This window comes from Leptonychotes weddellii, chromosome 2 (assembly GCF_054177405.1).
Source record: "Leptonychotes weddellii isolate Sample4059 chromosome 2, ASM5417740v2, whole genome shotgun sequence".
Lineage (NCBI taxonomy): Eukaryota > Metazoa > Chordata > Mammalia > Carnivora > Phocidae > Leptonychotes > Leptonychotes weddellii.
Genome location: NC_138370.1, coordinates 121,403,755 through 121,426,327, shown reverse-complemented (window position 1 = coordinate 121,426,327; position 22,573 = coordinate 121,403,755). Strand labels below are relative to the sequence as shown.

The 22,573-nt window shown below is 43.4% G+C and overlaps 1 protein-coding gene across 1 annotated transcript in view; it reads left to right on the top strand.

Annotated features, from left to right (window-relative positions):
- The window catches only part of ANXA3 (annexin A3), a 295,648-nt gene that overhangs the window by 9,926 nt on the left and 263,149 nt on the right, over positions 1–22,573 (top strand). Inside the window, exons 3-6 of the mRNA XM_081812268.1 lie at positions 6,824–6,911; positions 11,433–11,527; positions 14,534–14,647; positions 17,883–17,973. Of these exons, the coding sequence (XP_081668394.1) occupies positions 6,824–6,911; positions 11,433–11,527; positions 14,534–14,647; positions 17,883–17,973 (388 nt within the window). The remainder of the gene's footprint in view (positions 1–6,823; positions 6,912–11,432; positions 11,528–14,533; positions 14,648–17,882; positions 17,974–22,573) is intronic.

Genomic DNA, 22,573 nt, shown 5'->3' with positions numbered 1-22,573 from the left:
CTATCCTTTGCCGCTTCCTGACCCCAACTCACCCACTGAAGGCGTGGGGCCCCTCTTTCACATTTAATCATACTAAAAGGTGTAATTTGCCAAATCTAATGAGTAGCTACTGAAGAAGCCTGGTAAATCAGAGGCAAAGAGGAAAAGAAAAAGTTTTAGATTGAGAGCAAGGAATGTGAAGGGGAGAAGGTATAATTTGATTCTCTTGAATGCCTGTGTTTTGGTGGATGCAGAGCAGTTGGAAAACGCAAGTATTTTAGAGTACTGAGCAATAAGATTAAGACAGATGTAGGGGTCTTACACAAAATAAAAGAGAGTAAGTCAAAAGGGCAGAAAATCCTCAAGTCTGTCCCTTCCTCTATGATCAGATCTTTGCTCCTTTTATTTTTAACCATTTGTGTTTGATTAAATACTTTACCTAGGTTTCGGAAACATGTTTAAATAGGGGTAGTGACAGCCCCATCTGAACAGCATTTACAAAAGGTTTGAAGAATGCATTACTCAGATTTCTGAGGTGTGTCATGGAGCTCTGAAAAGTCTGGTAGTGGCATTTGAGAATTATGAAAGAAAGCAAGACTCAGAATAAGAAAGCATTTTTTATTCACTTAGTTATTCAACAAATATTTGCTAAGATCTACTATGTGCCAGACACTGTTTTGGGCTCTGGAAATACAGAGAAAGAGAAATTTAAAAAACGTGGAGCTTACATGCCTCTGATTTTATTAAGGAAGATGGCTAATAAAGAAACAAATGTATAATATATAACGTCAGTTTAAAGTACTCTGGAGAAAAGCAGAGCTAGATAATGACAGTGACGGGGAGTGTTATTTTCTGCTCAGATATGTGAGCAGAAGTCAACATGGAGTGAGGGAGTGAGCTGGAAGAATATCTTGGGGAAGAGCATCCAGGCAGAGAGAACAGCAGGCGTAGCCTGAGGCAAGGTGTATTTGAAGAGCAGTAAGAAAACTCCCATGGGGTGATAGGAGGGAGACAAGGAGAATCAGGGAGGTATTACACGTCTTTTTTCGGGATCCTCCAAGGGCTACAAAGAATCTTAATAATCCCAGTAGCCTTTGTATAAACTCTACAAGGAGTTCCCATTATGGAGGTTTACTTTACATTAGGAAGAATTCTTAGCAACTTATTGTGAGGATTGTCACTTCCCAAACACACACTTACACAAAACTCATAAAATAATGCATATTGCCATCATGTCATGTGGGCATGAGTGACCGTGGCCACAGATGCAAGAAATGTTCTTTCTGTAATATTACAAACAGCAAACGTCCCCCGTCTCGGTCCCTCCTGGGTGGATTTCCATTCCCATAGAGGTGACGTGGGAGGAGAGTGTGTGTCACACTGTAGTCCCAACATCCTGCCAAACCAGCTCCGTTTTCTAGCCAAGTACCCATTTCAGAAGATGTGGATGAGGCCAGGTTCCCCAGTTCAGTGAGCCAGGTTCCCTTTATCTTCCACAGTTAGAGAGCAGGTCCCTTTGACAGAGGTGGCTCCCCTAGAAGATGAAGTTAGAAATGCACTTCCTCTCACTGAGGATGTGGCCGGTATCGCCACCCTAGTTTTCAACTCTTTGTGGCTCTTGGCCAAGAAGAGAGTTTGGTCAAGAACTCTTAGCTGAGCTAAACCTGACTTGGATTGTGGAGGAAGAATGTAATCCTCAGATACTGGTGCTAAATAACTCAGAAGAAGATAAATATAAATTGTTTATACTCTGCTTCAAACAAATAATGAAAATTCTTCTGAGAAGGAAGTTTGTGTTGATAAAGACTTTCTGGAGGACTGGTGTTTCAGACCCAATCCAGATAGTTAGGTTTGCTGCCTCTGCCAGAGAACCCCTGAGTGCTTGGAGAGACAGGAAGAAAGACATAATGGAATCACTGGAAACATCCCTGGTTCACCAGTCTTCCACCCTGGCTTCTGGAACCAGCTTTGAAAGACCTGGAATAGCCTGTGGTGCTGAAAGTGGCCACCGAAATATTTCTAACCTCGTCCACATCTCCCAGGATACAATGGTCACTTTGATTTCTGGACTATTGATGTTTGAAGGGAGTAATTTCATCAAGCAGCCAACTGTCTTATGTAGGCCTTGGAGAAATTCCACACCATCTTCCTTCCATTTTCTTCCAGCAAACTCATTCACAGTTGTTTATTAAGGCCCTATCTGAAGACTGAGTACTGGGCTGGAGCTGGATATACCGTAGTAAAACAAAAGGTCTCTGCCCCCTGGAATTTTATGTTGGAGGAGGTGGGGAGACACAGATATAAACAGTGAGAGATAATACCGAGTGCTGAGGGCCCTAAGTGGGGAAGGGTTGCTGAGACGAAGACCAACAGGAGAGGACCCGCTCAGGTCCAGTGGCCAGGGCTGGCCTGTCAGAGAAGATGGCCTTTAAGCAGAGGAGTGAAGGTAGAAGAACATTCCAGATAGAGGGAACAGCATGAACAAAGGCGTTAAGATGAGGAAGAATTCAACATACATCAGCTGGGCTGTCAGAGAACTGAAGTGTGCTGGACAAAGGGGAGAGTAGCTGCAGGTGAGGGCAAAGAGGGAGGCTGGGCCAAGCCATGCAGGGCCAGGGCTGTGCAGACCAATGCCGTAGACCCCTTGGCTGCTGCGTGGGAGGTGGTTGGAGGCTGGCAATGGTAGGAAAGGAGACTGCTGCAGATGTCTGTGTCCAGGGGAATGGTGATGGTGAGTTGGACAACAGCAGGGGCAAAGAAGATGGGGAGATTGCTGATGGATTGAATGTGCAGGGAAAGAGAGACGCCTCAAACGGACTCCCAGTTTGTGGAGGTTGGTGCCATTTAGAGGAAGAAGGTCAAATTGGGGACGAGCTCAGAAAGCAGTCGGATCCTTTGGAGAGTTTTAGAAGATCAGAGAAAGGGGCGCCTGGGGGGCTCAGTCGATTAGCGTCTGCCTGCGGCTTGGGTCATGATCCCGGGGTCCTGGGAGTGAGCCCCACGCAGGGCTCCCTGCTCAGCGGGGAGTCTGCTTCTCCCTTTCCACCCCCCTCATGCTCTCTGCCACTATTTCTGTCTCTCTCTCTCTCAAATAAATAAAATCTTTAAGAAAAAAAAGATCAGAGAAAACTATTGACATGAAGATGGTTCAAATGAGATGCAGCCTAGCTTAGTAATCAGAAGCAGAGGCTGATGAGACTGACCACTTGCTGGCTGTGTGAACTTGGGCAAGTTACTTAAGCATCAGTTTTATCATTATCTGTAAATAGGAGGTTTTACATCTGCCTTACAAGTCTTTTGTGAGGATTGAATGAGCTAATGCAGGAAGCGTGCTTAGCACAAGACTTGGCACACAGTAAGTAGCAACAATTTTTTAAAGATTTTATTTATTTATTTATTTATTTACTTACTTACTTACTTACTTACTTAGAGCAGGGGGAGGAGTAGAGGCAGAGGGAGAGGAAGTGGGAAAGAATCGCAAGCAGACTCCACACTGAGCAGGGAGCCCGATGCAGGGCTTGCTGTCATGACCCTGAGATCGTGACCTGAGCCGAAACCAATAGTCGGACGCTCAACCGACTGAGCCACCCCTGCGTCACAAGTAGCAACAATGATTAATGTCAAGAGCTCCTGTTAGTTTCCCCACTCCCTTTATTTAGAGATTGCTTGCTTTAATTTATTTTCCAACTGCTTTCAGGATCATTGTCCCTTTGGGGGCATCTGAAGGTCAAGTTTGGAAAAAAAGGAAAGCAACTTTAAGTGTTTAAGGGATGCTGATGGAAATCTGATCAAACGTGATTTTTTTGGAAAAATAAAAACTTTGTTAAGTATTTGTGTCCCACACTAGCATGACACTTTGTTAGGGAGTTAGGGTTAGTGCAAACAGATGAAGTCAAGCACTGATTAGTAGTTTAAATGTTAAGGAAGGAATCCTGCAACGAAGCAGGCCATGCAAATAGTTTTGTCTGTCTGTAAAAATGCCAACATTCCTGAAACAATGAGCTCATCGTCAAATTCTTCTTCCACCTCCCATAAAAGAATCTGTGACTTGTTTACTCATTTTGCTTTGGTTTTCTGGGCAGCTGAGAATGAAATAGAGAGTGGTTCTCAAACTTGAGGATGCATTAGAATCATCTGGAGGGCTTGTTAAAACACAGATCCTGAGTCTTAGCCCCAGAGCTGTTGACTCAGTAAGACTGGGGTGGGACCTGAGAATCTGCATCTCTAACAAGTTCCCAGGTGATGCTGCTGTGCTGATCCAGTATCTTCTCTTCGAGAACCACTGGCATGGAATCCTGTGAAGCACTGTGATGTGGTAGAGAGCACAGGGCATTTTGGACACAATGGGTGGGTTCACATCCTTGGGCTGTCCTTAGTAGCAGAGTTATGGTAAGCAAATAATTTCTCTGAAATCGAGTTTCTTCCATTTTTTAATGGAAATAATAAAATCTACTTTGTTAAGGTCATTGTAGGACTGAAATAAGTTGTCTGTAAAGCACTTTGTTCACTGCCTGGCATGTGCTGGTTTAAAAGATTCTATTAATTTCTTTTACTTTAAGATTTTTCTCATAGGTCATGTAAATATTGTTGAATGTTCTGGGCAACCGAGTCTATCAACTGAATTATATTGCTTATTTAAATAACTGAAACAGTCAAAAATTTTCACCAAGATTCCGTTTCAGAATTTCCATGCCATTTTTCAAGCTGGCGTTGGGGGGGCGGGGGTGCTTTCTTTCTTTTAATTAAACAAGGAGTTCCTCCACACTTAATTCACATAATGGACTGGGAATTTCAACCTTCTCTAATTGTGCGCATTGGAATTTCAGCATATTTTGATGTGTAGGTAGTAGAGGGCAGTGAAAAGGTCACGGCTAGAAAAGAAACCCTTTTCATGAGCCATTGGAATCTGACTGCAATTCTGTGTTCTTGGATTCAGAAGCAACCATGTAAATACCTGTGTGGCACAAAATCACCAGGGAACTTCTTCAGCATGTAGAGTCTACCTTACTTCTGAAGAATAGGTTCAGTATGTCCAATGCAGGACCTGGGCATATGCATTTGAAAGAATTACCCTGGGTGCAAGACCCTACATTTCAAGAAAGACTAGGAATGGGCTGGAATGGTCATGACTGTGTTCAAATTCAGATGCTACTGCTGACCTAGTTTCTGTGGGCTTGAGAGCAAATGCTCCAATCCTCTTAAACCTTGGTGTCTTCTATGTGCAGTGGGTCACTCTTACTCCTCAGGGATGTTATGCAGGTTCTATTAATACATCTGAAGTGTCTCACACAGTGCTGGCCATGAAGCACTCAAATGCTCCAATATTGGGGTGGTTCTTCTAAAATGCCAGACACATAAGGTGGACAGATAAGATCAACATAAAAGTTCCTAGATGGGTAGAACTGAAATGAGGCCAGTTGACTCTGGGAACCCATAAAATATTTATTAAGCCTCAGAGAAAGAGGATTCTCCAAAGATCATGTGGAAGTGACTGATTTCCAATAGGTGCCTTTAGATCAGACACATTCACAACTAGTTTCTAACCTGTTATAATCACTCTTGTAGAATGAAAACTATTTTGGATGCTTTAAGATTAAACAGTGTTTGGTTGTATTAAAGTGAATTGTTCAACCTAATCTATTGAATCAGCAGCCTATCATTTTTTATTGGGCCAGAACATTAACTTTCTATTCACTTTAATGTGACAAGATAATGTCCTGTCATGAAAATATTAAACACTTCAGGAGAGCCTAAATGAAGCCATATTAGCCCAAGACAACAGAGCCTATATTATTCAGCAACAGGATAGGAAAATCAGTTTACAAAGAAAACACCATTACTGTAAAGACATGTTTTTCTTCAGAGTGAGGAAATGCCATATAAATATATGTTCCCTTGCATTTGTCTCAGCATCTTTGTGGCTGTTCTGTAGTCTCTTAAGCAGTTTTAAGAGATTTTATTCTTTCCGTAAGATGGTCTTTCCCAGCTTACTGACATGTTTCTAATTTTTGTGTTTAAAATTACTGTCATGGCATTTTTCATTTCCATGTTGCTCCTGAAGATCCATGTCAGTGGAGCTTTCAGAAGGGAATTTATCAGCTGCAACTACACATTTGTTAAACAAGGCTTGAGAACAGGCAGTCCTAATGGGGTGTTCATTCGTGGATCCTTTGGTGTAGGCTTCCCCAAGGACAGTGGTCAGCATTAATTAAAGCATCTTAAAGTCTGCAAACCAGTTACTTCTGTGTGAGTTGCAGTGAAGAACTTTGAGTTATCACTTGAAAACAAAGAGGATACAGGAAATTCTCACTTTCTCATTGTTTTGGTGCAGAGGCCACTTTAAAGCAAATATTCTGGGGCGCCTGGGTGGCTCAGTCGTTAAGCGTCTGCCTTCGGCTCAGGTCATGGTCCTCGGGTCCTGGGATCGAGCCCCGCATCGGGCTCCCTGCTCAGAGGGGAGTCTGTTTCTCCTTCTCCCTCTGCTGTTCCCCCTGCTTGTGCTCTCTCTCTCTCAAATAAATAAAATCTTTAAAATAAGATAAAATAATAAAGCAAATAATCTTCAGAGTCACTGGGATTAGCCCAATTTATTGCTCTAGAGAATAACTATTTGTGTTTCTCATCTCTTACACAAGGGGAGAAAGGAGAGGCCTTTTTGTATATGTGGCAGATGTCATTTTGCTCACATGTCTGGAGACGAGAGTCTCCTGAACCACTCCTTAAGGGAAAGGAAGGTGTTGCCAATTAAGGGTTTGTTATGCTTCCAACATGCATGCGTGAATGTATGTAATGCAAACAAAGAGGTCATTTTGAACTAGTGGCACTTTCAGATATTTCCTTCCAGGTTGGACACCGAGGGACAATGCACGATTATCCGGGCTTCAGCCCATCAGTGGATGCTGAAGCGATTCGCAAGGCAATCAGAGGAATCGGTGAGTATTGCTCTGCAATTGCTCTCTTCACGTTGAAGCAAATCAGGAAAGTTACAATTTAAAAGTGCATTGGTTCAATTTGCCCAAGTTGGCTTCCTCGACTGGGGAAATTGTAAGGGACTTTTTTAAAAATTGTGAAATAGTGGGGCACCTGGGTGGCTCAGTCGGTTAAGTGTCCAACTCTTGATTTCGGCTCAGGTCATGATCTCGGGGTCGTGAGATCAAGCCCTGCATCAGGCTCCACACCCGGCGCGGAGCCTGCTTAAGATTCTCTCTCTCCCACTCCCTCTGCCTCTCCCCCACCCGCCCTAAAAAAATAAATAAAAATTATGAAATAATGAGGAAAAAATGCATAGGGCACCCAATTTTATTAAATCTTAGTATTTGCCATATTTACTTACTGTGAAACAGTACATCACCATCACTGCTACCAACAGTGATCATCATAATAAATCATTACAGATACCATTCTGCTGATTCTTCCTGGATCTCTTTCCCACCATGTTTCCTAGAGACAAAACACCATCCTAAAGTAGAGTTTATTCCCATGAAACTTTTAATTCCATAACTACATATGTATGTACATATAGTTTGCATGGTCTCAAACAGTATAAATTAGAATGATACTCAGTATTATATGTACATTCTCCTGCAACTTCTTTTTATCCCTTAACATTTTGTTTTTGAGATTTATCCATGTTGATATGTTTAGCTCTAGTTCATTAACTTTACTTGCATAGTAGTCTATTGAATTATTATATTGTAAGATGGGATATTGATGGAACATTTCAATTGCCTACAGTTCTTTGCTATTACAGTATAAAAATGCTGCATTGAATATTCCTGCTTATGTCTTATGCACATTTGCTTCCATTTCTCTAGAATATAACAAATGGAATTTCGAGGTTGAAGATGTTCATCTTCAAATTAACTAGAAATTTTGCCAGGGCGCCTGGGTGGCTCAGTTGTTTAAGCGACTGCCTTCGGCTCAGGTCATGATCCTGGAGTCATGGGATGGAGTCCCGCATCGGGCTCACTGCTCAGCGGGGAGTCTGCTTCTCCCTCTGACTCTCCCCCCTCTCATGCTCTCTCTCTATCATTCTCTCTCTCAATAAATAAATAAAAATCTTTAAAAAAAAAAAAGAAATTTTGCCAAACTGCTCTCTAAAATGAATGTGCAAATGAGCATTCCTACCAGCAGTACGGTATCTATGAGACTTACTCTTACTCCATGTTCTCCCCAGTACTTGCTAAGGTCACACTATTCTGTTTTCCTAATTGAGTGGGTCTAACATTGAATCTCATCCTGTATGTATGTTTGCTTCCTCTCTCCTCCCCATCCTCCATGACTGATATGGCTGAGTCTCCTTTCTTGTTCATCTGCTTCTTCCATGAATTATGTCTTCCTATCTTTTATCCATTTTTAAGTTGGATTATCTTCTTCATGATTGGCAAGATTATTTTTTATAAATTCTGGATACAAATTTAAAAAAAAATTACAATCCATGAAAATATCTTCTCCTAGTCTGTAGTTTTCTTTTAACATTGGTTATAGTAACTTATATTGCCTAGAAATTTTAAATTTCAGGGAAATCAAGTTTACTAATATTTTTCCTACATGTCTTTTCTATAATGAGCTCATAAAGATACTCTCCTGTATTTTCACCCCAGAGTTTTACAATCTTATTTTTCACTTTGGGATTTTCAATCTACCTGGAATTAACATTTGTGTAAGTTATTTAAAGGTATCTAATTTTGTTTTATCCCATGTGGCTGGTTGATTGTCCCAGCACAATTTATTGAAGAACACCTCCTTCGCACACTGATCAGTAGTGCCGCATTGTCTTCTAAGTTTCTCTATGTTTCTGCTCCATTGGTCTGTTTGCCTATTCCTGTCTCCGTATCACATTGTCATAATTACTATTCTAATTTTATAATTAGTGTCTAGTAAGGCAAGAGCTTTTCTTGGCCCTTTACCCCCTCCCCCCTCCCCGAATATTAGGGTCAGTTTGTCAAGTTCCATGAGATATACTCTTCGGATTTTTATATCAGTGTAATACTATCTTGTTTCTGTCATTTGGATTTTTTTTTTTCTGTTTTTAAATGACAAGTATTTCTTCATTTATCCCTATGCCTTCCCTATTCTCCATGTTGAGTAGATTGTTCCATGAGGTTAATGTCAAATTGAATGAAATAATAGTCTTACATTCTATTGCTTGTCTTTTTTTCTTAACGTTATGTTTCTTCACAAATTTTTGCATGTTGGGTTGCAGACCTACTTTGAGATGCTTGTGAGGTCCATTACTGATGTGTTCTTAGTCCAGAACCAGGTGTCATAATGATATTTGCATTAGAGATGTGTCAAATCCAGTCTCTGAACCACAAGGCAGCTTGTTTTAGTTTCTGGTCTTTTTTTTTTTTTTAGACTTTATTTATTTATTTGACAGAGAGAGACACAACGGGAGAGGGAACACAAGCAGAGGGAGAGGGAGAAGCAGGCTTCCCATGGAGCAGGGAGCCCGATGCAGGGCTCAATCCCAGGACCCTGGGATCATGACCTGAGATGAAGGCAGACACTTAACGACTGAGCCACCCAGGCAACCCTAGTTTCTGGTCTTGAGCATGTGCAAAACTAAGAGATAAAGAACCTTCTAGCATACACACTTCAAGCAACTGTCAGGAGTGGTTATATCTGAAGTCTCGGGGCATAGGGCATAGAGATGTCGAGAAGGGGTAGAAAATCACAACAGAGACTTGAGACAGTAGCTAGACCCTATTGAGCAGGTGTATGAGCGAAGGGGCTTGAGCTTCATCATGAAGGTTACAGAGAGCCATTAGGATTTCACCCAAGGGATTGACATGATCAGGCACATTTTAAAGAATTTACTGGGGCAATCATGCATGGTATGAATTGTAAGGGGGCCAAATCAGGAGGCTATTGAAGTTTCTAGGTATAGTATGCTGTGTGCACAGGGGCAGAGGAGAGGACAAATTCAAGAGATGCAGATGATTGCTACAATGTAGGGAGTGAAGAAAAGAAAGGAGTATAGGATGACTGCCAGGACTTTTGGTTTGATGACTATATCCATAGTGATGTCATCGATGACGGAACATAGAATGAGAGACGAGTTAGAGAGGAAAGAGAGTGAATTCCACCGGGATCATCTGAGTTTGAGATACTGCATGTGCACTTGGAGGTGCTTAGTCGTGCACCAACACGGATGCCATCAGAGGTTCAAATCGCTCATCGGACTCATGCGACACAGCTGGGCTTTGATCTAGTTCTGTGTTTACTAGAAGAATGCAGGACCGGAGTTACGGGGGAGCAGTACCCCTCACTGGGAGGCCCAGCAGCTAACCAAATTCTCAGTTTGTTTTGCCCCATCCCTGATGTAGAATGTGTACCATGGCCACTGGCATGTGTAGCCAAGGTGTGTGGGGGTCACCTCAACTCACAGAAGTTGAGCCATTCTAATCACGCGGCCCAAGGCTCACAAGCCAACCCACAGCTCCCCAACCAGGGGGAGTCCTCTGCTGCCAAGGAGGCAGACACAGCTTCCCACGCTAGCTTCATACTTTAATTACCAAGAAAATTGTGACCTTGAGGGCATTCTCAAGCAGGCCAGCATCAGCCCTTTACTTAGAACAGTGCTTAAGTATATGGGTCTGGGATGCCAGAAGGAGGTACGGATCAGAGAGGGAAATAAATGTTTTAGAGTCAGAGATTTGGGTTCACATTCTTGCTACACCACTTAAAAGCTGCATGACTTTGGCACATGAGATAACCTCTCTAAATATTAGTGTTTTCATCTTTGGAACAGCTTAATCATCACCCAGTGCCCACAGTTTCTGTGAATATTAACTATGACAATGACTAAAAGGGGCCTAGAATATGGCAGGTTCTCAATACATGTCAGTTCCTTTTTTCTAGAGAAAAAAATAATTTGATATCAACTATGGCGATAGAGAGATAAAAGGTGGTAAGACAGTAACTGAATCTCATAAGGGTGAAAAAAACCCAGCTCAAAAGAAGCATATTCCTGGGGCGCCTGGGTGGCTCAGTCGTTAAGCGTCTGCCTTCTGCTCAGGTCATGGTCCCAGGGTCCTGGGATCGAGCCCCACATCGGGCTCTCTGCTGAGCGGGAAGCCTGCTTCTCCCTCTCCCACTCCCCCTGCTTGTGTTCCCTCTCTCACTGTCTCTCTCTGTCAAATAAATAACTAAAATCTTAAAAAAAAAAAAAAACATATTCCTTGCACTACTCCCTCTGTCTGATATACAGAGAGGAATATTTGGACAATGATTATTCCCTCTCCCCCCGGCCCAAACTCTCCAAAGTTAATTTTCTTTTCCAAAAGCCTGGCAAAGAAATAGAGATTCCAACCTGGTAAGAACCTGGAAATTAAAAACCAAAATGCCTTCCTGTCTGCATTTGTTTCAAACCATTGTTTTTTCTTTTGTTCACAACAGATATTAAGCATCTTTGGGTTGATGGTGAGTAAAATTATTTTCGTTTCATTTAGGAACCGACGAGAAAACGCTCATCAGCATTCTGACTGAAAGGACGAACGCACAACGTCAGCTGATTGCTCAGGAATATCAAGCAGCATATGGAAAGGTACAATTTGATTAACGTAACAGCCAGTAAAGAGCTAATCACTATGGATCAGGGATGCTCTGCCGTGATTACACCAAAGATCTTTTGTTTCGGGCCGAGTGTAACAGAAAGTACCCTGTGTATCCATCCAGTCAGCAGCCTGGCGTGTGAGTCCTGGTTTGCCCTTAACAGGCTGAACGGCCTTGCTCATGTTATTTGATCTTTCTGGGCCTTCATTTTTTCACCTGTTGGATAAGGAGGATTGTTTTAAAGAGAGACCGGTGGCTTTAAATGAGGAATGATTCGGATATCTGGCAATGTCTTGAGACATTTTGATTTTCACACCTGGAGGGAGAGAGACGGATGTTTCTGGAATCTGGTGGGTGGAGGCCAGGGATGCTGCTAAAGATCTTGCAATGCAGAAGATGGCCCACACAACAAAGAATTATCTGACCAATTAACTGATAGATCCTGTCTCAGATCATCTTTAATTTCTCTTCCAACTCTAAAATATCTTTGTAACTGTAGATTTAATTCATTCAGCACATGAAAACTTACTAAGTAGCAGAAACTATACAGGAACTATACAAGAACATTTTGTGTTTTTTTTCCACATGGTGTATTTGTTCAATAATAAACTACTCTGTGTCAGGAATGGGGTATCACTCCATGTCAGGAGATATCCTAGACATTGGGGATTCACTGGTCTAAAAAGCAGATCCTTCTTTTTATCATGGAGCTACCATTTTATTAGGAAGATAAGAAGTAAATAAAATATTTAGATATTAGTAAGTGTTATGAAAGAATTAAAATGGGATGATACGGCAGAGAGTAGCTGCTGAATGGCTCCTTGAAATAGGGTGGTAAAGACATATCAGTGAGGGGGGTCACCTTACTCTCAACTAAAACTAAACAGTACTAAGGATTCTGCCTTACTTGATCTGGGGAAGAGCATTCCAGACAGAAGTCACAGCACACGCAAAAGCCCTGAAGCAAAAACAACCTGGGACTATTTAAGAAACAGAAGACTTCTAATATGGCAGGAGTATGGAGAATAAGGGGAGCAGATGGAAGAGATGAGGTTGGAGAGGGGGTTAGAATATGCTGGGCCTTGGGGTCTTGGTACAGAGTTTAGGTTTTATTCTAAGAACAATAGAGAATCATTGGAAGTCTGTAAGCAAGGGAATACTAGAAGCTACTTTATATTTGCAAAAGACTGTTTTAACTTCTGTGGCTCACAAACTGTGGAGGGGAAAGAGTGGTAGCAGCAGTCAGGCTGTTGAGACCAGGTGAGAACCGAGAGGGTGTAGAGACCATCCAAAGGCAGCTCAGGCATCACCTCCTGACAGTGTCCTCCAAGCCCCCAGACCCCATTAAGACACCCTTCTTAATATTTAACCTTCACACTTTATCAGATACTTAACGTATTATATTGGCATTTTTTTTTTAAGATTTTATTTATTTATTTGAGAGAGAGAGAATGAGAGAGAGAGAGCACATGAGAGGGGGTAGGGTCAGAGGGAGAAGCAGACTCCCTGCTGAGCAGGGAACCCGATGCGGGACTCGATCCAGGGACTCCAGGATCATGACCTGAGCCAAAGGCAGTCACTTAACCAACTGAGCCACCCAGGTGCCCCTTATATTGATATTTTATCTTGGAATATTTCTGGTTTTCCTGTTAGGGCATAATCCCCGAGGAATGAAGACTGTGTCTAACTCACCTTTAAATGCCTAGCACAGAGCAGGTGCCCAGGAAACACCTGTCAAATTAATTAATTGCCAAGCTTCTTGACAAGGCAGAACGCTCATGAATAGGGAACATGAATGATCCATTGGCCTTTCAGGATTTCCGGACTGTGGAGGAAGGACAAGGTGAAGGGGGACACCGTTTCTCACAGTGGGATGGATTGAGAACATGTGAAATGAGATTCAGTTGGAAAGTCCTGGGTTGAGGACAGATGGTAGTAGAGCTAGCATTTAGAGAGGAAATACCCTGTGGCGATTAAGGCAGAACTAGTGACACTTGGCTCCATCCCATTTGTTTTGTTTGCCGCCCCACTGGGCCCCCTGGTGGCCTGGTAGATGTTGGTATGTGTCCACATTGTCAGAGTGGTCTGGGAGGCTGCCAGCCTCCGTCTCAGAGCTGAAAATAATCAAGAGGAAGAAAAATAATAATTCGGGGCGCCTGGGTGGCTCAGTCGGTTAAGCGTCTGCCTTCGGCTCAGGTCATGGTCCCGGGATCCTGGGATGGAGCCCCACATCGGGCTCCCTGCTCAGTGGGAAGCCTGCTTCTCCCTCTCCCACTCCCCCTGCTCGTGTTCCCTCTCTCACTGTTTCTCTGTCAAAAAATAAACAAAATCTTTAAAAAAAAAAAAAAAAAGAAAAATAATAATTCACTAACACTCCTTTAAATATTAGAAATAAAAACCATATGACCTGCCTTCAAGCAGAGGAGATGGACTGTACTTATGTAATGTGTGAAAACGGTGCCAAAGGACAATAACAGGTAATACCGGCCCGTTACATGTAGGGTTTTACCTGCTGTTGTTGCCAGAAAACTGCTTTGATGTCTCGCAGTTCCGCACTCTTAGCAGAGGCAGGTGACCGGCCCCTGTCCTCTCCTTCGCTTTTCTCTCCAGCGCTCTTTGGCAGTCACTGAGAAGCACCTACTGGTGATGCTGGGTATGAATTAAAGGGCTCCCCTTCCTCTTCTTCTTCCCCCAACCCAAATATTGGGAGCATCTGGGGCCTAGGAAATGCATTTTAGTACACAGTTCCTATCTGTGGCAATTATGTAACCCCCTCCATTGGCTTTCGTTCAGAAAACCTATAAAACAGAATATCTTGGAAGCAGTCACAAAATGAAGAGTGCTATCCTTAGAAATAGTTCACCATTTCTGTTTATTCCCTGTGAATTGGCATATTTTTGTCTGAATTGATACCTTTGTTTATCTTTCAGGATGTGACTTTATAGAAAGAGAAAGGAAAAGTATTTCATGCTTTCCTCTTTGGGATTTTTTATTTTAGGAACTGAAAGATGACTTGAAGGGCGATCTCTCTGGCCACTTGAAGCAACTCATGGTGGCCCTTGTGACTCCTCCGGCTGTGTTTGATGCAAAGCAGCTGAAGAAATCAATGAAGGTATGAGCCCAGTTTGGGCTTGAGATTTAACTGTGTCATCAAGAATAATGACTTACTTCCAGCACACACTTGAGAGATGGGTGTAAATAGGACAGATTTGGGTGTCATTTTGATGCTGCGCTATTCAAGTGGTAGAACAGTCCTGATGGGGAATGGTCGTGGAACCTTGAGCCCAATGTTCCTGGGCTGAAAGAATAGCGTCATATCCTAATTTCATTTCCTTGGTTTTTGACCCAAAGAGTCAAATTCTCCACTTTGTTGTCATTGAGAGTAGATGGCACCATCATCAACCCCATTGCTTAGGTCAGAAACCTAGGATTATCTTTGATCCCTTGCTTTCCCTCACTCTTCAGAGCTCCCAGAATCCGTCTGCAAGTCCATTTGCTCTATTCCCAAATCTGTCTGCAAGTCTGTCTGTCAGAAAAGTGTGCGTGTCTCTCAAAATCCATTGCTACCATTCCAGTTCAACCACCACCATCTCTTGACTAGACCATATCAATACCTTCCTACTTGGTCCCTTGCCTCTATTTTCTCCCACCTGGAATCCATTCACCACAGAGTAGCCAAAATTATGTTTATAAAGTTATTTTTAGAATTATACTATTCACCTGCATAAATCTCCAGTGGCCTTGAATACTTAAAATCCACGCTTCTTACCATGACCTTTATCACCCATCACAGTCTGGATCCTGTCCATCTCTGTGACTTTTTAAAAATTCTATCTGTATCAGTCAGGGTTTCCCAGAGAAGCAGAAGCAGTAGGTGGGAGATATATATATATAGTGAGATTTATTGCAAGGGATTGGTTACATAATTATGGATCTGACTAGGCAAATCCAAAATCTGTAGGGCAGACTGTTAGGAAGGGGAGGCTGGAACTCTCAGCAAAGCTGGAGCTGCTGCCCACAGGTGGTATTTCTTCTTCAAAGAAGCCTCAGCTCTGCTCTTAAGGCCTTTCAACTGACTAAACTGGGCCCACCGAAAATATCTGAGATAATCTCCCTTGCTTAAAGACACTCACTAATGGGCTTTAGTTATGTCTACAAAATACCTTCACAGCAACACCTAGATCTGTGTTTGATTGAGTAACTGAGGACTGTAGCCTGGCCAAGTTGATAAAGTACCATAAAACTGTCTACCACGCCCTCTCCTCCCTGTCCCCCTCACCCCCACCCCATCGAATGCTATAGCTACACTGGCCTTCTCTCTGCTGCTTGAATATTCTAAGCTTATTCCTACCTTGAGGTCTTTATACATGATGTTTTTCCATCTGGAATGTTTTCCCTCCATATATTTTCTACCAGTTCACTCAGTTTTATTTTCTTAATTACACCTATTACCATCTAAAATTATCTTGGGGTGGTTTTTTTTTTTTTTTTTTTTGTATATTTGTCCATTCAATTAAAAGGCAAATCTCCATCAGAGCAGGGAACCTCATCAGTCTTGGTCTGTATCTTCTGTTCCAAGAGGAAAACCTGAAATGAAGTAGGTACTCAACACATGTGTTGACAGGAAGGAGGGGAAGGAGGGAGTCTAGGTCCGAGGCATAAGCTGTATTCTACCTCCTTATCAGAGTTGGGAGAGACTTTCTCTTCCATGGAAGAGGTATGGGCACCCAAGAAGAAGATGGCAAGATGGAGTGAGGCACACAAGAGATTTCCTAGGGGAAATCTTATGAAGGATAAAGAGGAGACAGAGCAGGGGAGGTTGGGTGGAGCTTCAGATGGCAATTCAGGTCTGTCACACATGGAAGGAGAGAGGGAAGGAAGTAGACTCAGATAGGAAGAGCTTCCGTCTACAGTGTAGCTCTGAGAAAGCTGTGGCAGGCCAGTGGGGAGCTCCTGAGCAAAGATTGCCCTTTGGAGAAGTCCTACACTGGGCAGAAATGGTCCAGCTCCAGTACCCCTTCAATGTTCAGTCACTTGCTGAGAGCAGCTTGGAGGGAGCGTGACCTCTTTGTCAACTGTGTGGCAGATCAAGAGCTCTGGTGATCGGAGGCTATCACCCAAAGACATTATTTGCAGCAGATTCTCTTAAAATAAAATCTGAGCAGTGCATTTCTGTGGCTGCCACATAGGGAACAGTTTAACAGGTGGCATGATAAGGATTAGATTCACCAACAAGGATTAGAAAAATTTCTCTCTTATGCAAAAGAAATCCACGGTAGGCAGCCCAGAGCTGGGTGTCCTGGCACAACCATTATCAGAGACTCTGGTTCCTTCAATCTTGAGGTTTTACCATCTTTCACCTGTAGATTCCACTTGTTGGCTTAAGATGGGAACTCAAGATCCAGGCATTGTATCTTTATCTCAGTCAGCCAAAAATACAGTAAGAGACAAAGAAGTTTTCATTTCCTCTCCTTAAGGACTCTCAGAAACTGCACAGGGTACTTTACATATAGTCTATGGATCATAATTTGTTATATGAATAAACCTAGTTCTAAGGGAAGCTGAGTAATACATCTATTTGGGTAGCTATGTGCTAAGTTAAAAATTGAGGTTTCAATATTACTAAGGCAAGGAAGGTAAAAGAGATGAGGTCTGTTCAATTTTGCTGTGAACCTAACACTAATCTAAAAACTAGTCTGTTTTTAAGTTAATTAATTAGCTAATTAAAAAGGAGAGATGTTGAGGGCAACTAGGAACCTCTGCCACAGAGGGACGGAATTCAGCCTCAGTTCATAAGCTGCATTGACCTTATTTGATCAAGTTCTAGTGTAAAAGGCTTTTCTTGGAGTCACAGCATGATTCAGTGACCTCAGTATAAACCAAGGCTCAGGGTAACTAGTCCCCAAATCAACTAGGCCCATGACATACATCATTAAGGCTTTAAAAATCTCCCTGTATGAAGATGATACCTGCTGACCTAGTGCATTAGCAGAAGGATGAACTCATTCGAAAGAACTGCAGAGCCCTTTCTAAACATAATGGCATATTTGAATGCTCACTTCTGACCTTGAATAACACAGGCTTTTCCCTTTACACTATTTCTCCCTACAGTTATTCAGTTGATTTTTACACTGGAGTGGGAAATTTTCTTGAACATTTTGATGTCAGTTTAGATGATTTGGGTTATTTTCATACTAAAACATATGAAAAAAACGAGAAAACCGCTTTAGAGCAATATACAACTTTATGCTGATTTACGACAACTTCTTTTCATCTGTATTAAGCCTGAAATGCATGACGTTAAGCTTTTCAAGTATTCTAAAAATAGATTTCCTTTTCTTTTTCAGGGCACTGGAACAAGTGAACATGCGCTGATTGAAATCTTAACCACCAGAACGAGCAGGCAGATGAAGGAGATCTCGCAAGCCTACTACACAGGTGGGCTTATTCTCTGCTTACTTTTACCACTGTCCACACACGTAGGAGCCCATGTGGCTCTCCCCAGAAACCCACCAAGCTCTTCTTCACAAGGCACTTTGGGCAGGCAAGACGTGAAAAGAAGGATACATTCTAAAATGGGGGAAGGTTGGTGGATCTTCAGAGGAAATGTGACTGTGAGCCGAGCTAGAAACTGCTGCATAACCACGGCATTGACACTTTGCACTTAGCACATTACAGCCGTGGTGGGTTTTGCTCTTGGCAATCACTGCTTAATTGAATCAACTGCCAGTGTAAGAGATTCAAATCATTGTATATCAATATTATATGTTTAAAACCACTTAGATGAGCCTCGTGATTTGGGGTGTGGAAAATTAGATGAACCATTTAGAGAATGTGTTGAGCATGTGGATTCAGTATAATTAGCGCAAGTCCTCATAGTTGTTAGCTGTGTAAAAATGAGAAAGTCCCTGCAGTGTAATTCTGGCACAGACCCCCTCCCCCAGGGTTAGCATGACAACGCAAGTTACAGCACAGTCCCCTGGAGGATTACCCTCACTGCGGACACGGACGCGGACACAGACACGGACGTGGGGCCCCAAGCTCAGTGGCCCCAGGCCATGTGCCCTTCTGCCCAAATAGCTCCAAGGTCAGGGCTTCTCCCCACTCCCTCAGGTTCAAGAGCTCCCTAGTGATGAGGGAACAGAAGGCAAGCTGAGGACAAAGCAGAAGCTGACACCCCACAACTAACCCCCCCCATGGGATATATGATACGTGACATTCCTCAGGCACTCCTGGCTGTCCTAAAGGAAAAACAAATAGTTAACTTATAGAGATCACAATCCTGCAAGACAGTCTCCCTCAGTTTACTTACAAAAGCCTTAGCAATAGCTTCCAGAAGGGAATGTAAATACAATTAAATGTCTTTATAACCTGCAGCCCATCGACAGGTACTTAAAGTGGGCAGAATGTAATGTTCCTCCAGAAAGTTCCAGGCTATCTTAATGTTAATGCCTTACTAGACGGGTAAACAACATTAACTTGACAACGGCAAGGCCTCAGGTATCTTGCAGGTGCTCTTTAGCATATGAAAGTTCTTTGGAAACCTCCCTTTTTCCTTACCTCCCCCAACCCCATAGTATATAATCAGCCACCCCTCACAACCCCAGGGCAGCAGCTCTTTCTGCCCACGGGTCCTGTCGCTGCGCTTTCATAAACCACCATTTTGCACCAAAGACATCTCAAGAATTCTTTCTTGGTAGTTGGCTCTGGACCCCACCCCAACTGAACCTCACTATATTCCAAAACCCCATCAAGTAGCATGACTCACAGAACTCAAGAAAACACTATACAGTTGCCCCGTGAGCAACACGAGAGTTAGGGGCACCGACCCCCTGCACCATTCAAAATCCGTGTATAACTTCTTTTTTTTTTTTTTTTAATTTTTATTTATTTATTTGACAGAGAGAGACACAGCGAGAGAGGGAACACAAGCAGGGGGAGTGGGAGAGGGAGAAGCAGGGAGCCCGATGTGGGGCTCGATCCCAGGACCCTGGGATCATGACCTGAGCTGAAGGCAGACGCTTAATGACTGAGCCACCCAAGCACCCCCCGTGTATAACTTCTAACTCCCCAATAACTACTAATAGCCTGCTGTTGACCGGAAGCTTTACTGGTAACATAAACAGTGGATTAACACATACTTCGTGTCTTAGGCATATTATATACTGTGTTCTTACAGTAAAGTAAGCTAGAGATAAAAAAAAATGTTGCTAAGAAAATAAAAAAAAATACATTTACAAAATTGTACCACGTTTATTGAAAAAACCCACATATAGGTGGACTGTGCAGCTCACACCCATGTTGTTCAAGGGTCAACTGTACTTACAATTACTGTGTCACTCTAAAGAATAGAAATCAGGACCAGTCAAATGAAGACATGCAGAGGAGAGGTCTCAGAGGGTCCCAAATGCAAAGCTTCCTGTCCTCAGGATGTATCTCCTTCCCAGCACATCGATACATAATTACCAACCAGGAAAACTCATTTGATCTTTGGTATCCAGTTTTTATTGAGGTTTCATTCCGTAGGCATGACTGATTGAATCACTGGCCACATGATTGTACTCCGTCTCCAGTCCCCTTCCTTTCTCTGCAGGTCAGGCTGATATCATGTGGCTCAGAGCCCCAACCCTTCTAATGACATGGTTGTTCTTTCCGGTGGGACCAGCCGCTACCCTGGGTCATCTTGCTGACAGAAACTCAGGTGTGGTTCCTGGGACCTGCCATGAATAACAAAGACATTCCTGTTATTTGGGAAATTCCAAGGATTTAGAGGTTACCTCCCAGGAACCAGGACAAAGACCAGCCCAAATTCTATATTATACACCAGCCCCCTGGAACCCTCTCCCAAGTACCCCAAGGGAGCCACAGTTTCTATGTCTGTGTATCAGGGAGGTTCTGCAGTAGGAGAAGTCCAGAGAAGGGATATACCGCCTCCCAGATCGGTGTCAGATAGGTTATTTGAGAAATTCTCCTCAGAAGGTAAATACCTTCACTCACCTCAATGACAGGTAAGTGACTATTTTAGTCATGTGCTCATCAGGGCTCCATAAAGACAGAAACAGCACTAGGCCTTTTAACAGAATTTACCATAGAGAATTGTTTCAACACTTTTTGGAGGACTGAAAAAGGCCACCAGGGAACGAGGCCGAGCAGGAGGTATAAACAAACCGCAGGGCTGGGACAACACAGGAAAGAGATTGGAGCTGTCGGAAGCTAGAAGCTCGGAGGAGGGGCACCACCCTGCCAGTGTTGGTGCCTCAGGGGCTCGGAGGGTTGGTTTAAGGAACGGGACTTCAGATCTCTGCAAAAGGGCTACGTACAGCTGGAGCTGGCCTGTCCATGCTGCCGCTAAGTGACTTGTTCCGGGAGCCCAGAGCCAACTGCTACTGTCAGGATGAAAGGCCTGCACTGGTTTGTGCCGACAGGAATAGCAAACAACGATCCTGCTCTTCTCTCCTCTGCCTTCCGGTCTCCCTCTCCTCCCTCCCCCTCTCCCTCTCCTCCCTCCCTCTCCTTCTCCCTCTCCTCCTTCCTCCTCTCCCTCTCCTCCCTCACCCTCTCCCTCTCCTCTCTTCCTCTCCTCCTTCTCCCTCTCCTTCTCCTCCCTCCCCCTCTCCCTCTCCTCCCTCTCCAAGTGGTGGGCCAAACACAGAGTTGGGACAGGGGAGAGGGGTACAGAAGAGAGGTGTAACTTGCAGTGTCCCAATCCCAGCTCCACAAAGCAGGGTAGAGAAGGCTGCATTTGGAGTAGATAAGATAATTCCTTAATAATAGCTACACATTGTAGGTGTTTAAAATATTTGGTTCTCTCAATTTAATGAGATTTGCATATAAAAAATCATCGGAGCCAGAGGCTCTATACCAAGGTGCCTGGTTACTTCCTAGTAGTTCTTAGAAGAGTTACTGCTCCATGAATTGACTGCCCCTCGATGGCTTTCTGGGGTCCAGCATCTATGTACAAACAACCCTAAGATATAAACTCTGTGAAGCCAGGAATTTTGTCTGGTTTTGTTCACTGCTGTAGCTTCAGTGCCCAGAACAGTGAGGGATAAATTCAAATAGGCATTGAATTAATATCTCCAAGATTGAGATTGTCGCCTTAAGAGCCAAGTGAAAGTTCTAGCATGTAGGACTGTTGTTTTGCAAATATGACCTGTGATCATAGTTCAGAGTTATCGGGGGCCTCAATATCCGTGTGAGGTAAGCTCTCTAAGGCTATAAGGAATGGACCAGCATCTAGGTTACTTTGATTAATAGGGATTCATGATACATAAGGAGTGAAAGAAGGAAACAGGCCCAGTCATGTGTAGCCAAGCCTTACGGAGATTCAGGACACAGCACTAACCTAGGGACTCCATTATCTGTGGCTCCCTCAGCATCAGGCATCCATTGCTCCCTGTGCTGATGTTTGTGTTACAGTAACTCCTTCCTCTCCCTTCTGCTTCTACTGTTCTTGACAGTCCCAAGCCACTTCTCTCCCCTTACCATTTGTCTACTCAAGCTTTTATTTGCCCCATGGTTTACGGTTATTCTCGGCTTCTCTTTTGCCCCTCATTCCTTGGAGTTTTTCTCCTTCTTTGTTACTGTCTTTGTCTCTTTTTCTGTACAGCTCACTCCCTAAGAGAAGACTCAGTGAGGGCGCCTGGGTGGCTCAGACGGTTAAGCGTCTGCCTTCGGCTCAGGTCATGATCCCAGGGTCCTGGGACTGAGCCCCGCATCGGGCTCCCTGCTCGGCGGGGGGCCTGCTTCTCCCTCTGCTTCTCTCTCTCTCTCTCTCTGTCTCTCATGAATAAATAAATATATAAAATCTTAAAAAAAAAAAAAAAGACTCAGTGAGCTCAGGAAGGTGCCATCTAATAGATAGTGTAATTTTGGGCAACGTTCTCCCACCAGCTCACCTCTTTGGCTGCTGACCACCTAGAGTTAGATGCCAGCCCTGTGGCAGTCAGTTGCAGCAAGAGTGATGGTGCCATATAATGTAAAATGGAGGCCCATGCATACGAAATCCATCGACGTCGGCTACCATCTTGGCTCTCAT